This window comes from Vicugna pacos, chromosome 28, assembly GCF_048564905.1.
Source record: "Vicugna pacos chromosome 28, VicPac4, whole genome shotgun sequence".
In the NCBI taxonomy this organism is placed as follows: Eukaryota; Metazoa; Chordata; class Mammalia; order Artiodactyla; family Camelidae; genus Vicugna; species Vicugna pacos.
Genome location: NC_133014.1, coordinates 6,156,434 through 6,170,322, shown reverse-complemented (window position 1 = coordinate 6,170,322; position 13,889 = coordinate 6,156,434). Strand labels below are relative to the sequence as shown.

The following is a 13,889-nucleotide window of genomic DNA, read 5'->3' as shown; positions in this document are numbered from 1 at the left end:
ACTTTTTACTTTGGTGGATTAATGTGAACGTTCCTTATAAACAGCTCCTCCAGGAGATATTTATTTCTGTGCCAGTGAACGTAGGCAGAGGCCCATCCTGACCTGTAGGCAAGCTTTCTATTTCTAATGCCTCTGTGAGGTCTGCTGTCCTTTAGTAAATGTTTACTGCTGAACTCAAAGTGGTCTTGGGGGTAGGGAGACAGGGAAGGTAAAATACCACTGACATCTTTTAATGGTAATTGTAGTATTTCTGATTCAGCGCAAATGTACGCTTATCATTAAGACTGCTTGGGTAATTTCTGTGGCTGAATTTTGTTTCGCGGTACCTGTAGGTCAGATTTTTCACCCCGTCTTTTTGTGTTTTGCAAGCACCTTGCCTGGGCTGGACAAAGTCTGTGTAAGAAACCATCCTGTGTGTGAGACAGAAAAGTGCTGTGAGATTAATCGTGGAAATTTGCGAAAGGTTCCGACAGAGTTGGTGTCGTGACGCGGGGTCCCTGGCCTCGGTGGCCTCCTCCTCCGTGGAAGCATGACTCAGGGGCCCTCAACTGTGGCATCTTTTGCAGGCACTGGACGGCTTCATCATCGCGGTGGCAACGGGCGGCAGCATCCTCTATGTTTCTGACAGCATCACGCCCCTCCTGGGGCATTTGCCGGTGAGTATCTGCTCCGACAGCCTTTGCCAGTCCGCGGCACCATCTCTCCTCAAGAACTATTCAGATCTCAGGGTGGAGGCCCTGCAGGTGTGCCCAGGGGGTCTGTGTGTGAGGAGGGTTAGGGAGTGCCCCCTACCAGGCCAAGGCCAGGGTCCCGAGGGAGGGCAGGGGAAGGCCTGTGTCGTCCTGGAACAAGCAAGGAGCCGTGACCTCAGCAAGGCAGGGCCTGGCGTGGGAGCTGTGGTGCAGATCCTGACTTTTCAGTGCCCCAGATGCCGCCAAGGAGCCGTGGGCCCACGGCACAGCTAGCGGAACTCAGAGCCTGTGTGGAGGCTGATAGCCACCTGCAAAGAAAGAAGGGCCCCCTGACAGCTGGTGCAGCAGAGGCTGGAGACAGCAAGGGGTCTGGGCATCACGGGGGACGTGACTTTGTGACACTTGCTGGTGGGAAGGGTTCAGTGACACAGATGATCCTGGGAGGCTGAACTACTCTGGGAAGATGTTGCTGGACCAGGAAGGCCTTGGGGAGGGAGGAAGTTTTGGGCAGGAGGGCAAGCTCTGCTGTCCCTGGGGAGCCAGGCGGGGCGTGGAGGAGGATGGTCACCAGCCCTCCTCCATAGTCCTCCTCCCTCCCTCCCTCCTTCTCTCACTCCCTCTCTCTCCCTCTCCCTCCCGTCTTCCCTAACACTTCCTCCTATCAGTGTGAGCCTTGCTGGCTCTCTGGTACCCTACATCAGGAGGCACTGACTCACAGAGCAGCCCCTGGCTGGTGGAGGGTCTGCCTTTGCAGGCCCCTCCAAGGCATCTGGCCAGCCGTCCACTTCCCACCACAACACTGTTCATTCCCACAGAGCCTGACCTTGAACTCCACCTCTGCCAGGAGCATCCCTGTGGACCGACTGGGATAAAATGTCCTTTCTTCTCTTTCCTCCCAACAAGCCCTGCCCAACTGCTAAACCCTCACCACCCCCCCACACACACATCACTGGATGGGCGGTCAGTGAAGAGAAGGGTCCCAGCCTGCCCTAGCCTCCTGTCCATAGGAAATCTCGGGCCAGGAGGATTCTGGTGGCCTCTCCTTAGCCGCACCTGCCCAGGAGCAGCGTGGCCTTGCTCTGTGGGCAGCTTACTCCTCTTCTGGCAACAAGCCCAGCTTTGCTAATGGCCCAGGATTCCACATCATCCCAGGCCTTACTTTTCCTCAGAAGCCACTCTCTGCTCCCGTCACTTCTGCAAAGGATGCTGTGCAGAGATCAGGTCACCGTCCACGGTTTTCCTTCACCGGTCACCATGTGTTGCAGCCCAGAAGAGCATTTTGTAACTCTGCGAGGCAGATTCCTTTACATTGCTCCAAATCCATTTGACCTTTTTGGTTCAGCCCATTTCCAGGGTGCGCGAGGTCGGGGGTTCTCTCCTCCCAGAGCCATCAGAGGAGGCGGGTCCTCACTTGGCCCTCAGGAGTTGGGAGCACAGTTCCATCCTGATTCCCATCTTGGGCTAGAGCAGCGATGAGGCTCATGTGAGGGATACACAGGTGACCCCATCAAATCAGCCCAACTTCTGACCTGGGGAGATGCAGTGCTTCTTTGGAGGTTTGGGTTTTGTATTGAATGGACAGGGCTGGGCGGTGCGAGGCACGGGTGGACAGCAGAGACCTGTAGCCTCCTGGGTGACCGGGAGTGAGACGCTGGAGCCCAGAGCCGTCTGGGGAAACAGGATTTGCCCTGTTGCGCTTTCTGCTCTTGGGGTGATCTGATAACCCAGTTGCCACACGTAGCAGAGGGGACATGGAAAGTAAATTAAGAATTGTTCTGATTGAAAATTATGGAGCAATTTAGGGTCACCTTTTCAATTATTTTCTCACTCTGGAAGGGCCAGAAATGACCCCGACTCTAACTCATCAACACGAGGCCCGTGTGAATGCTTGTTAAGTGCCTGTCTATGGACCGAAGCCCAGACACACACCATAGCAGCCCTTAAGCTCCCCAGCGGAGCTGAGCCCAGAATGGCCAATACCCGCATTTAACTTCTATTTACTTTTAGTTTATACCGCCCAGTTTTTACCAAAATTGGCACCTTCTTTCCCCTTTTTACTTAGCATCCTTGCTAGCGGGTAGACAAGAGACTTCCTTGGTGCCGATCAGCATACAGTTGCGCCATCACCTCCACCTGACAGAGGATGAGACTTTAGGGGGCCCGGCCAGTGAGGGGCAGAGCAGGGCTCAGGCCACGCGCCACTGACCGTGGGGCCCAGGCTTGTCACCCCTCTGCTCTGGTGTTCTCCTGAGGCCGAGAATTCGGGGTGCGACTGAGGAATCCTGCTTTCAGTTTAGTCCACTTCAAGTCGGACTTGCTCATCACTCAAGACAAGTCCAAGACCTGTTCACAGATGAGGCGGTGATTCAGACGGCCCATGTGAGATTCTTTAAACCTTAAGGGTTTGTAGTTTTGTTGAGAGATTTCAACAACATTAAACCATTAGAGACTAATGGTAACTAATAGTCACTGAGCACCTTGCTTCCTGGTCTGACACCACAGATATGTGTGTCACAAATATCTAATCTCACTTTGTGACCTGCCTTTCCCTCTCTGTAGGGTCTTTTGATGAACAGAGAGCGTCTTTAGAGTTGGTACTTTTTATATCTGAATTAATTCATCACTCCTCCAGGGTCGAAGCTCCTCTCTGTACTATCTTCGGAAAGCGCTTCTGTTTGGCCATCAGTTTGATTCTGAATCTAAACTGAATCAAAGCATGTCACATAGGCCTCCCACGCCCTGGTCCGCCGGGACACCCAGCCCTGACAGCTTCCCCAGCCCACTCCTGCCTCTTCTCAACTTGAGGCTTTCTACCAACCCCACGTTTAACCACGCCCGACACAGATCTCCAGCTGGAACCACCGGGGCCCCTGGGGATATCGTGCACTAAATGTCCACACAGCCCCATCCAGCCCCGCCGGCCAGCGGATCTGCTCCTGCGCAGGCTCACTCGGCTTTGTGGTGCTGCTGGTTCAAAGACAGGAGGAGGAATACGCTTCCAGTCTCCTGGAGCCCTTTCCGAGCAGCCCCAGCCTCTCGTGGGGCCTTCAGAGAAAACATAGGAGAAGTGCAATTGGGAATTTAGGACAGGCATTTAGACTGAAACTCAAAAAAGAAATTGGGAATCTGGATTTGCAGATACTAACCACTATACCTAAAATAGACAATAAAGTCCTACTGTTCAGCACGGGAACTATATTCAATACCTTGTAATAGCCTATAATGGAAAAGAATGTGAAAGATAATATATATATATATATAACTGAATCACTGTGCTGTACAGCAGAAATTTACACAACGTGGTAAACCAACTATGCTTCCATAAAAGGAATAAAAGGAAATAAATAGATAAATAATAGAGTGAAACTCAGAAAAGAGCCAAAGTCTTGATAAAGCAGCCAAGGGCACAGCAGTCTGTTGGAATCGAGAACTGTCCACCTCCGGCAGGTAAACAATGTTCCTGAAAATGTGATTCGGCTGTGGGGATGGCGCCATCCCCCCTGCCAGTCTCCATAACTGCCGTTATTTTAATACACAGAGCTCAGCGCATTCAAGGGACAGTTCAGCTGCAGGTACAATGATTTCCTCTCCTGTAAGTGCTAGGGTTGAAATTTTCAAATTACCGTTGTTTGTGTTGGTTTCCAGCACAGGGAAATGGCATAATAGTAATATAATGGCCAATACGTATAAAGAGCTTGCTCTGCGCCAGGGGTGGTTCTGAGCCCTCTCTGCGTGTTGACTCATAATCCTCACAACCCCCTCCTCCCAGAGCGCACCTCCCCCACCTCCCTCCAGCTTTTGTCTTTATTCTGTGCAGAACCTGTAGCCAAGGTTCCCTGCCCCTCCGCCCTCTGGCCTGCCAACCGCCTTCCACGGGAGCAGCGAGGCCAGGCAGCCCCCCACCCTGCTCTCCCCCACCCCCGCCATCAGGGAAGTGGGCTCGGATGAGCCCTCCGAGAAAAGACCAGGGGGTGACTTCGTTATCATTTTCAAGTATCTGAAATGTCTTCAAGAAGAAAGACTGCTGTCATCTGTGAGCATTAGTCATGTTCTAAAAAACTCAAGGGATTGGGCTTAAAATAAAATCGAGAACATCAGAAGGAAACTTGGAGAAAGCCAGAATGAGAAAACGATAGCACGGCTGTTTGGGGGTGGGTGGGGGTGGCAGGGTCTTTGTCCACAGAGATCCAAACGGGGCATCCACGCCGGGAGCCGGGGAGCTGCTGGCCTCCCCCCTCCCTTCACCAGCGGCCACGCAGTGTTCACCTTCCTCACACCCCTGGATGCTGATTGCAGGAGGCGAGGGGCTGGCCTGCTTTGTCGGGCTTCTTGTGGGTGTGGGAAGCGGTGGCCGGCCCACAGCATCCTTGGTTGGATGATGATGCTGGTCGAGTCATCTGGGCCAACTTCCTCTGCGTCTCCCCTTCCCTGGGCCTGTTTGGACTTGGACCACCTCTAGCCTGGCTCCTCGTGGTCCCTCACTGCTCAGGCCACTAGAGGGTCCGAAATACAATCACAGTCCTGCCCTCACCTTCCTCCACGACCCAGGGGATCCACTTGGCTCACAGGCTCATCCCTGATTCCTTTGAGGTCTGCTAAGCCCTGGCCCCACTGCCCTTCCCTGCCCCTCCCACGCCGCTCGCCCCTCACCCACAGCGCTTTCAAGGCTCCCACGCCCACCCCATACCCGCTTTTGTGCAGGCTGTGCCCCTGCCTGGAGCACCCAGCCCACCTGGCGGACATCGTCTTGTCCCCAGAGCCCCCTTGAGGGCCCCTCCCTCTGGGAGCTGTCTCTGGGAGGCTCTCCTGCCCCTCAGTCTTGGATTCGGCAGCCCCTGCTCAGTGTCCTCAGGTGCCTTGTTTTTACTTCCATCACAGCACTTGCCAAGTCGTTCATTCAGATCGTCAGCACATTTTTCTTGACGGCCAAACACCATCCGATGTCAGGGGTACAGGGTGAGGCGGGCAAGGGCCCACGTCATCACATGAAGGAACAAGACAACTTCGAGTCGTTCCGTACTTGGTTATGAAATACCCGCCATGCCTGGCATTTACTGAGCGCTCGCTGTGTGCCCTTGTATCTGCTCGTGTTGCCCTCATAGCCCCTCATCTTAAGGTCAAGAAAAATGTGGCTTGGAGGGCAGAGGCGGCTGTCACACCCAGCCTCCGGGGCTCTCACCTGCCTGTCCAGTCCCTCCTGGGCTGGACCACCAGGCAAAGATGCGCCCTCCCCCAGCAGGTACAGACAGCAGGACAAGTGCAGTGGAGGGGCACAGGGGCCGGAGCAGCAAGGGGAAGGGCACCATTCTGGGCAAGGTGCTTTCTCAGGTAAAGTGACTTCAAAGCCAAGACCTGAAGGATGCGCAAGAGTCACTGAAGAGGAGAGGATGCAGAGTGTTCCAGCTGAGGGTGCAGTCTGGGACAAGGCCCCAGAGGAGGGAGCAAACCTGGCAAACCGGAGAAAAGGGAGTTTGGGTGCTGGAGAAGGGCCTGGTGGGGGCACGGAGCCCGACGTGTGGATGGAGAGGTTGAGGCTTTGTTCCTGGAGCTGTCGGAAGCCAGCGCGTGGTTTCCAGCCAGGTGGTGACGATCTGATACGAGGCTCCCAGCCATTGGCGGAGAGCAAATAAGATGGAGACAAAAGTTGATGTGGGAAGACTTGTTTGGCCAATTCATTCCCCAGAAAAGATGATGATCTGGACGAGGGTAGAGAAAAAGAGAAGTGAGTGGATCTGAGAGAATTCAAGGGAGGGAAATGTCCCAGCGCTTGGACAGTTTGCATGTGAAGATCAGGGTGGGGGGGGGAGGACAGGTTGCCACGCGGGTGGCTAGTGTGGGCAAGGGGCTGCTTGGCAACATGACGTGGCACCGAGAACACAAGGGAAGGAGGAGACAGTGATGACATCGGGGGTGTGCGTGGATCTGGGGTCCCTAGGAGCATCTGAGTGGCAGTCGGAAGGTTCAGCCAGGGCACCCAGAGCGAGTTGCCTGGATATACAAATTTAAGGTCATACACAGACTGTGTTTGAAGCTGTCAGAGGGGATGAGTTTACTGAAGGAGACAGAGAAACTGATGGAGACCTGCCTGTCTCCTCTCTCTCTGCAGTGTGGTCACCCACCTGCACTGTCCCATCTGGGAGCCACTGGCCACATGTGGCTATTTAAATTTTAATGAAAATGATTAATATGAAATACAATGAAAAATTCTGCCTTCAGTCCTACCAGCCCCATTTCAAGTGCTCAGAAACCATGTGGCTGGTGTCTTCCCTAACGGACCATGCAGATTACAGACCATTTCCATGATCACAGACCAGTCTGCTGGACACCACTGGATCTAGACTAAGGGTTGTATTTATTTTGTATCCATGGTGCCCAGGCCCTCAGAAAAAAAAGGTGGAATTCCTTCAATGAGACACCTTTAGGAAGTAAACAGGCAGCCATTTGCTGGCCTAAAGATCAGAAAAGGAACCCATCCATTCTTTAGGGGCCTTTGGATGAGTCGTTGGCCCCACGCTAGGGCCCCACGCTGCCCACACCACCATCCCCACATGCCCCGGCCAGAACGCAAGAGTGTCCGTGCATGGGCTCTCCAGCGAGAGAGGTCCCTGCGTGATTATCCAGCTTAACTTCAGTCTTGCTTCTTTCTTGGGCCCACGGGCAATAGAATAGATGCATTTGAACACGTCAACCCTTTTAGAATCACTTTGCGAAACACCTGAAACTAACACAACATTGTGAATCAACTAGACGTCAATAAAAATTTTAAAACAATGTTTTAATTTAAAAAAAAACCTTTTAGATTTACAACTCAGAATTACAGAGTGACAGATTGAGAGTCTTCACAGAAAATCAGATCCTGAACTTCTCATTTCAGAAACCAGTTCTGAATTGTCAACAAAGGTTCAGTTTTTGCTTTTGCTTCTGTTTTTCATCTTCGTTAAGTGTGGACCTTTGCTCTTTCTTTTCTTTTTCAGTCGGATGTCATGGATCAGAATTTGTTAAATTTCCTTCCAGAGCAAGAACATTCAGAAGTTTATAAAATGCTTTCTTCCCATATGCTCCTGACGGATTCCCCCTCCCCAGAATACTTAAAATGTGAGTTTGACTTCAGTCGTTTGACAAGCTAGAAAGATAAGAATTCTACTTTTGAAAGAAGGTTAGAATGAATTAAGAAGGCAGGACTAATTTTAAGAATAATTTTCCTTGTGACTCAGAGCATTTCCAAGATCCTTAGAGGTATATTTTAAGTTTAAAGCTAAAACTGGCATTTGGAATATGTAAGCCATTTAACTTTTATGTGGAAAATTTGAGAGCACAGAGCTTAAGCATAATAACTTGCTTCGCTTGTAATACAAGAGATCCCTTTTTTTTTTAACATGAGAGTCTTTAAGTCACAAATGGTCAAATGGTACAAAGAAAGATCCATGAACAGTTGGCTTCTTTTGGAGGACACTATAATGCTAGGCGTGTGTGACACTAAGTGACCAACCGAAAACTGAATAATTAGATCAAAAATCCAAATTCTCTTCTGAGGCTGTCATCTGGTTATTTATCTACATTTGCAAGATTTATGGAATTTTAAAGTCTCAAAATTGGCAAGCTGGTTAGAAGGCTGGCCTTGGTCCCTTGATAAAGCTGAGCCACGTGTCACTTAGTAAAGCATGTATGTGGCTGGCGAGACCAAGATGCCTGGTGCTTGTTCAAGCCCCTAGACCATTTTCCAGGAATAATGTGTCCTGTTGTACACCTGATTTTTACTTCAAAGCAAAGTGAAAAGATTAAAGACAGCCGCTCTATGTCAGCAGCTTCATTTTACTCTACGGTGAGAAAACAGCCGGAACTTATCAGTGCCGACAGACCCAACCACAGACATCTGTGAACAAATTAGGGCTAATGGGGTCCGAGTCTGGAATGCAGAATAGCTACAAACTACGGAGCGGAAACACCTATGCAGCAAAGGTTGAAAAACCGTGTCCGAAAGCCAGTCCTCACGGGAGAACTAGCTGCTCTGCGTGTTGCCCCGGCCCTGGGAGTCTAACCCAGATGCGGTTGGTTGAGTCTTGAGTCAGTACGATGCTCATCTTCTCTTTCTCTCCTTTTTTCTTGAACGGCCCAGCTGACAACGATTTAGAATTTTATTGCCATCTTCTCAGAGGCAGCTTGAACCCCAAGGAATTTCCAACTTATGAATACATAAAATTTGTAGGAAATTTTCGCGCTTACAACAATGGTAAGCTTTAATTGTCCCCTAATTGTGGCGAGTGTCTTTTGTCATGCAAATGTGCCCCGGGGGCCTGGGAATCGCGGAGGGAGGGAGGAGGAGGGAGGCTGTGCTTTCCATGTTTGCATTCAGATTCTTGTGTTCCCGAGACGTTTTTGTGCCTGGAAACATTATCTCCCGTTTGGGAAGCATCCCACACCTGTTTATGCGGGGGCACGAAGTCCTCCCGAAATGCGCATTAATTGTTGATTTAGGTTCAGGCTAATGGAAGAGTTCTGTGCTGTGAGAAACCACTTACAGTTAATAAAGACCAGGCAGGCTTCACTGTGATTTGAAGAGCTATCATCTTGGCTTCTGCATTTTCCTCCCCCTTCTTACAGAGCTGCTGGAGCAGGTTTTAACAGACCCAGCATATCAGCCTTCTGCTCAGTCTGGCCCTAACGCACAGCGCATGGTCATTTCACGAGACGCTGACCATGTCCAGTAGATGAGCAGTAAAATCTTGCTTTCCGAAATTCCCCCAGATAACTCATGGTCCCAGCTCCGGCTGCAACTCGAAACTAGACTTAAAAATGCTCTGTTACACTTTTGACCCAGGCCAAATGGGAATGCAGGCCCGATGCCAGAACTTCAGAAACACGGGTGGGTCCCGGCTCACAGCTCCCTGGTGGAGCCCAGCCCAGGGCAGCCTGCATTCTGTTTGCTCCACTCTTCAGAATGCAGTGCAAAACACGGAACTTTGAAGGCGCTAACATTTCATAAAGTGGCAGAGATGGGGGAAAAACAGAAGGAATAGACAGGGATTGGTGGAAGAGGACAAGACAAAAGGAGAGAAATAGCAAAGGTAACAAACACGGACAAAGATGAGCTCCGGAGATGGCGGGGGGGCAGGGGGCGACACCCGGGAGCTGACGGTGGCAGGTGACTTGCGCTGCTTTGGTTGCTGTGATTTAACCCTGGACCTACGTCGAGTCTGGAGTTTCCATTAGAAGCAGCCAATGCGACAGCACCGAGTCCTGATGCTCAGGCTACCCCGGAGTTTTCCTCCAGCCTTTAGCTGATCTCTGTTGTATGTGATCTACATGAATAGACATGCTTTGCCCAAAAGGCTTCAACTCTCTGCTAAACAACATGGTCCTTTGGGCCCAGTGTTCAGGACTCATGCCTGGTTGATGGGCTCCATGGCCAACTGGGGGCCCTCCTGGAAAGCTCCCCACCCACGGCTCAGTGTGCCTGACTGGCTGGAAGTGGGGGCAGGTCAGCCCACCCAAGGGGGCCCCTAAAGCTGGGCAAAGCGGGTGAAGCCAAGGCCTGCCCGTGTCTAATCCCACTCATCTGAAAGACTTTCCTAAACCTCGTGAGACAGATGTCTAACGAACCACACCGGTAAATCAATTGACGTAAGAGGTGCTTCATGGGAAACCCAACATGGTGCCAGCCCCAGTGTCATGGTTCCAATGCATATTCTCCAGGAGTCACTAAAAGAGTCCAGCTCGGGGGCTCTGAGGGTGGGGCTGGGACCATGCGGTTGGAAAACCTTGGGGTTCAGATGCACAGGGGCGTGGATGTCGAGAAACACTGTCTCCTTGTAATACTAAATGCCACCCCATAGGCTCGCTGACGGAGCTCTTCCAGATGACCGTACCCTTGACTTAAACATAAGCAGGGGTTTGGAATTTGCTTAAAATGTGTGCTGTGACCATAATGCCAGCGGCCAGGAGGGCAGCATATCCCCGCTGGCTGCGTGCAAGGAAGGCCCCCAGAGGGCCAGGGCTGCGGGAGTCATGGGATGCTGTGTCCCTGTGGCAGCAACGCCGCACTTGGTGAAGGGAACCCACCTGTGATTGGCTGGTGAGTGGCGTTATCCTTTGTGAATTCACACCTCCACGGCGCTCATGAAGAGGCTGCTGCGGGAACACCTGAGTTCTTAAAAAAAATTGCTGCCGAGCATCACTTGGAAGCTTCCTGCCCTTTGTCCCATTTTAGAGGATGTCAAGGAACCAACCAGGCTTCTTTGTGAATACCTGAGGTTTTTTTGTTTTGTTTTTTAACTAGCGAGGCTTTATTTTCACGTCAGGTTGAGACAATGTTTGTTTGCCTGAAAGAATGTGTGGAAATTATGTGTGATTTTTTTTTTTGAAACTGTTACTGCTATAAACACACCGCCTTGAAAGTGGAAAATTTAAAACCGAGAGTTTAAAACCAGAGTGTCTCCCCAGAGCCTATTAAACAAACCAGTCAGGGGTGCTTTCTTGAGATAAGAGTCTCCAAATATAATCGTGGAGAAACTGAGATATCATTCTCACTTGGATTCAAACAGCAAAACAAAAAAAGTCAGACAAATGAATTCTAAGACGGAACGCTGTGACGTCAGCAGCAGTCAACCCGTTTTGACCTCTAAGGTGTGGTTTGACGTAAGAAATCATTCAGATTTGGTTCTGTAGGTTGACTCCTCCATAAACATTGAACAGTGAGATAATAATCTCAACAGAGGAGGAAACTGATGCATTAAAGAGTTAAGTCTAATGTGCACAGGTGGGAAGTGGGGGCCCACCTTCGTAGCCATTCTAACCCTGAGCCATACCCTTAACCTCAGTGCTTTGCTGCCTCCCGCAAATCTAGGTTGAAATGACACAGGCAGATGCGAACGCAGGCCTCTCCCTACTGCCCAGCATTCTGCTGGTATGCGATGCCTGTACTGTGCAGATCGGGTGTCCTGCATCCATGGACCAGGCTGTTTTTAAGGGTACCCGAGATCTGTTTTAAACCAAGCATGGTAAGACACACAGATGTGGAAATGGCTGAGATGAAGGAAGAGGTGGACGCTCACAGATTCCCTGGAAACAGGCACAGCTTGCCGCGGAAGGCCGCTGGGGAAGCACCAGGGCAGGTCAGGAGCAGAGGCAGCAGGAGGAGACGTGGGCAAGGGCCTCTATCGAGGTTTCTGTGGAAAAGAGCAGGCGAGGCAAGGTCAGCAGGCTTGGGATCAGCTGGTTTGACTGTTTGGAGCAGCGTCTTGGGTGTAGGAGCTGCCCTGAGTTGTCTGGCCCTGGGGTGATTATGTCAGGTGGATGGTGGCCCAGAGTGTGGAGAAGATGGTTGGTGGAGGAGATGGTTGGGGGCGTGAGTGCCGGATGGGTTGGTTTACATGTGAAAGGAACACCAGAAGTGAGTTGTCTGCTATCTCTAGAAGCTGGCTGGCTATTTTGTGGGGGAAGGTAATTAGGTTTACTTATTTGTTAATTTTTTTTTTTTTGAGGAGGTGCTGGGGATTGAACCCAGGACCTTGTGTATGCTAAGCACGCGCTCTACCACTGAGCTACACCCTCCCCCGTGGTTCTGTTTTAATAGAATACCTGCTGTGACTTCACAGAACGAGGCAGGAGACCCTGCTTTGGTCCAGTACCATGAAAAGTCCTAACATTTCTGTTGGGCTGATTACTTTGAGGAGAATTGTATGGTGCATTTTTTTAATATTTATATATTATTGGGGGAGTCAGGTAATTAGGCGTTTGTTTGTTTAATGGAGGTATTGGGGATTGAACCCAGGACCTCGCGTGCATGCTAAATAAGCACACACTCTGTCACTGAGCTGTACCCTCCCCCTATGGCTGGTGCCTTCTTATTTGATGGCTGTCAAGAGGAAATAATGAATTGGAAAGGACAGGGACCTTTATTCGTCTGTGGACTCACCACACCCCTTGCTGGGCCCACATAGTCCACGCCTGGCACGTAAATGGCCTGACAGAAGCAGGTTGACCTAGACTGAGGCTCCTCGTCCTTGGCCCCGGACGCACAGGTGGTGGGCTGAGTCAGGATTCAGGTCAAAGACTTCTGACTCATGGGGAAGTAACACTCTTCCCCGGGAGCTGAGGACCAGCTCTCCTTGACAGAGCCGGAAGGACGTGCCAGGATGGAGCAGTAACTCCCTGGAGGGCCCCCCCCCCCCACTTCTTCGGCCTTAAATCCGAAGTGAGGATTACATCCACGTCTGTCATGCTGGGTAAACTGGAGTGTGTGTCCCTTCTGGTGCTCTGTGAGTGGTCGACACTGGCAGGCCTCCTGAGCAGCACTGAGTGGTCAGGGAAGTTGGTCTCTGGCCTCCAACTCAGCCTCCGTCCAGTTCCCCTCCCACCTGGGCTCTCTGGGCATTTGGAGGCCAGCAGCTCCTTCCCGACGTCTTACCAGCCCATTTTATAGATCTGTTACAGGAAAACAGGGCACAAGAGGATGGCTGTGTCCCAGGTCTCCAGTGAGTCCCTGGGATGCAAGTGTGGGTCCTTGGCTTTGCGCAGGAAGGAATTCAAGAGTGGGGGGGGGGGGTCCGTCTCACTCAGAAGGGAGAGCGGCCACGAGGTGTGGGGTTGTGAGTTTTTATTGGCTTCATATGCTAACAAGTGGGAGGATTAGTCCAACTACTTTGAGGAAGGGATGGGGATTCCCAGGATCTGGGCCACCGCCCACTCTTTTGACAGCCTCAGAACTGTCCTGTCACCTGTGGGAGTGCCAGTCACCATGCTAATATATTTCAGTGAGCGTACAGTGAAGCTCAAGGTCGACTGGAAGCCAAATCTTCCGCCGTCTTGGGCCTCAAGGCCTGTTGGGAGTTGAATTTTCCGCAGCCTCTTTGTTAGCTGCTGCGACATTCCTTGAATGGCTGTGCCCTGCCCCCTTCCCTCCTGTCTCAGGTAGATGGAACCAAGGCCGACAGGTGCTGGCTGCTACCCAAACTCACATCTGTACCCTTGGGCCCTAAGCTAAAAGGCCCAGAGTGAAACGTGGAGGCTTCAGGGCAGGGAAGAGAGGGTGAGGCCAAGCCAGAGAGGAGACCCTTAAGTCATGTAGATGACAATGCCATCTGCTTGCCTGCTCAGGGTTCATGTGGCTCTGTGACTGGGGGAAGCGGGGGTGGGGACAAAGCGCCTTCGCCCTTGTTGAAGAGATTAAACTCTCTAAATGTACGTTTCCAGATTCAT

General features: G+C 51.4%; 1 protein-coding gene across 9 annotated transcripts in view; it reads left to right on the top strand.

Annotated features, from left to right (window-relative positions):
- NPAS2 (neuronal PAS domain protein 2) overlaps positions 1 to 13,889 on the top strand; it is a 133,680-nt gene that overhangs the window by 87,953 nt on the left and 31,838 nt on the right. For all 9 annotated transcript variants that reach the window (XM_072951313.1, XM_072951310.1, XM_072951309.1 and 6 more), the window contains exons 5-7: positions 567 to 656; positions 7,667 to 7,787; positions 8,809 to 8,922. In XM_072951313.1, the coding sequence (XP_072807414.1) occupies positions 567 to 656; positions 7,667 to 7,787; positions 8,809 to 8,922 (325 nt within the window). The remainder of the gene's footprint in view (positions 1 to 566; positions 657 to 7,666; positions 7,788 to 8,808; positions 8,923 to 13,889) is intronic.